The 2833-nt window shown below is 39.2% G+C and overlaps 2 protein-coding genes across 2 annotated transcripts in view; both read right to left on the reverse strand.

Annotated features, from left to right (window-relative positions):
- Nucleotides 1-1654, reverse strand: part of LOC107096218 (glucuronokinase 1-like) — an 86616-nt gene extending 84962 nt beyond the window's left edge. The window contains 1 exon segment of the mRNA XM_015392788.1: nt 1487-1654. Within this exon segment, the coding sequence (XP_015248274.1) occupies nt 1487-1543 (57 nt within the window). The 5' untranslated portion in view covers nt 1544-1654.
- Nucleotides 1655-1728: 74 nt separating this feature from the next.
- The window catches only part of usf1 (upstream transcription factor 1), a gene marked incomplete at its 5' end in the record, with an annotated part of 7267 nt that continues 6162 nt past the window's right edge, over nt 1729-2833 (reverse strand). Inside the window, one exon of the mRNA XM_015392789.1 lies at nt 1729-2415. Within this exon, the coding sequence (XP_015248275.1) occupies nt 2326-2415 (90 nt within the window). The remainder of the gene's footprint in view (nt 2416-2833) is intronic.

Genomic DNA, 2833 nt, shown 5'->3' on the forward strand with positions numbered 1-2833 from the left:
CATTTCATCTGCAGCTGTTAATAAGATCACAGCTCTTCCTGCAGTGATTCTATTTATTCCAGTTATATTCTGTATCTCCACGGCCTATAAAAGCTGTTTATGTCTGGATCTCACCTGGCTGCTTTGAGCATTTTGGTCCCCTGAGGAGGTTAATGGCCGGTTCTAGACAGGGGCCAACGGGGGCCAGTGCCCCTGTAGATCGCGTCCTGGCCCCTGTTATGGCCCCTGCACTGAAGACATAGCAATCAAAGAAATTCTAATGATGATATGTGCTGGAACAGACATCGTTACTGATAGATCCAAAGGACCTATTTCTTTTTCTTTACAAAATTTGTTTTACTAATTATTTAAAAATAATAAGGTGATAACTTCAGTGGTATTGAGACAGGATCCCAGTATTCATCTGCTAAATGTTTTTTTTTTCAAAACTAATAAAAAAAACTTAAATTAAGTCAAAAATGCATAAAATTCCTAAACTATAAATGTAAAATAACCTAATAAGACTTAGAATTTGAATTAAACCTAATTGAATAGAACTTTCACTTCATGAAGCTCTCTTAATATATTTGAATCCCTTGCCTTCATTTTTTTTTTATTATTATTATTATTATTTCATGCTTTTCTGTGCCTCAATGAAAACACTCTGGTCCCCTCGTGGCCCCCTGGTACATCTGCTCTAGAACCGCCACTGGGTGGAGTGGCTCATCTTAAAGCTGAAATGTGACCGTGTGGCACATCAGCGCAATAAAACATCAGCAACACTTCTGAGTTTTTATAAACTTACGGGAAAAGCCTTTTATTTAGCAGATGGTAAGAACTTAGAAAAGTTCAGACCGTTTCAAGGTCCAAACCAAAGTGGTTTAGTTTGAAACATTGCAGAAAAAACTGTTTCAACAATCAAGTTTAAATTTTTATTATCCAAGTTGTGATTTTTCTCAATCGCGTTGCGCGTCTATTAGCTTAATTTAAATAGAAGGACTCCTCTCACACAGGACGCTGTGCTGTCACCTTGCCAGACCTCATTAAGCGATTCGCCCATTTTAGATTAGCGGTATTTCTTGGTAAAGTAACTGATTTATAACATATTTACAGCTGCAATTTTTTAATATGATATTGTATACGGGAATTCGGCATGATTGAAAGGTAATAAAAACACATTTATTCAACGGAAACTCTGGATTTTGATGGTCTTCTAGCTAACATCGGAAGAGCAGTCTACAGGACAGGGCAGCCCTGACAGGGACCTGCAAAAGAGTCTATTTCTGTGAAACTTGACAAATTTAAAAATCTATGAGAGCCGAACGGCCCAATATAACATCACGAACATGTGGGTAACAAAATGCATTGATCTACAGACACCGACAGGACCCACGGATCACGGTGGTGATTAAAAGATGATTTCTCTAATGGAGTTCAACATCGCTGTCTGGTGACGGATGTGAACTTTGTACTGCTAGTTTTGCAACAAACCAAAGCTGCTGTTTACCTTAATCTGCGTCTCTAAAACGGTGCCGTGTCCGGCTACGAGCAGGATGCAGATCATGGATGCAGATCCGGTGGTTCTGGTTCGGCTTTAAATGCAGCTTCTAGCGGATAAAAGAAAACAATCTGCAGGCTTGTTTAAAGCAGTTAAACCGTCACAGAGAAAAATCACTTCCGGATGGACCCTTCAAAGTAAAATAATTTACTGTTCATCAAAAATACACGACTACATAGACATGGTTTTTCATTTACAATTTAATTATAAAGACAGCGTTTTCCTTTAATACTTAAAACCCCTGACCCATTTCTTCTTGACTTTGTAAGGGCATCATTACAATGCAACTACAGCCCTCAACAACAGAGACAAAGTAAAGCCAGACTAGGGTCTGGATGATAAACTTGGTATCAACTGGTCAAAGTTAGAGTGATAAAACACAAATAAAATGACTGAAATGTCTGGAGTCATTATTACGAGAGCAGTTCATATCAATACAACAGAGCTTAGGGCTGAATATTACCAGGTATGACTCAGAGCTTAATGTACTGGAGATTAATGGACAATCATACATGATAAAAGGCATCCAATATTAATAAAAAGATAAAAATCAGTTTCTGCAGGCCCAACAAGTCAAATAATGTACTAGTTGTTGGGTATGTTGCCTAAATGAAGAACTTTTAAAACAATCTGTAGGATTTCAACAAAGGGTGAAAATATTCAAAACAGTTTTCCATTAACGGACTTATTTTGTGCATGCTCAATGAAAAGGTACATGTATAGAAGCATTTCAAGTACTCCTATGGCCCATCTGTAGTCGTCTTCAAACACGGTGCTGGTAACGGACTTCACTGAGGATCTGAGCTCGATGATCCAACAATGCCATGCTGTCGCAAAAGGTTCCTCAGGATCTGATTCTTGGATTTCCAGTCTTCCACCTGTAAACAAAAACATCAAATGATGACACAGAAATAACCTAACAATAGGTTAAAGTAACTACAGGTTAAAGCACAGAGTGATACCATGTATATTAATAAAAAAAAAAACTGTCTTTAATGCTACGTTCAGACCGCACACAGCAGGAGCAGCAATAGTAGCTAGTTTACAGTCAATGGTTGACGCGCATCAAGGCGCAGCAAAAGGTCCCGCAGCGCATAACTTCAGAAGCAGCAGCTGCTGGAGTTGAAAAAATGTAACTTTTCCTGCTGGATGCGCCAATCAGAGAAGCTGATCTGGGAGCTGACAGGGAGACAGACACAATGCTACTGATGCAGAGCGCTATTATCACTCCTTAACCTGCTGCCGTGAAGCAGGATTCTCCTAACCTGACAACAGCCAGATGCATGTCTCGCTCCG

This window comes from Cyprinodon variegatus, unplaced genomic scaffold (assembly GCF_000732505.1).
Source record: "Cyprinodon variegatus isolate N-32 unplaced genomic scaffold, C_variegatus-1.0 Scaffold606, whole genome shotgun sequence".
In the NCBI taxonomy this organism is placed as follows: domain Eukaryota; kingdom Metazoa; phylum Chordata; class Actinopteri; order Cyprinodontiformes; family Cyprinodontidae; genus Cyprinodon; species Cyprinodon variegatus.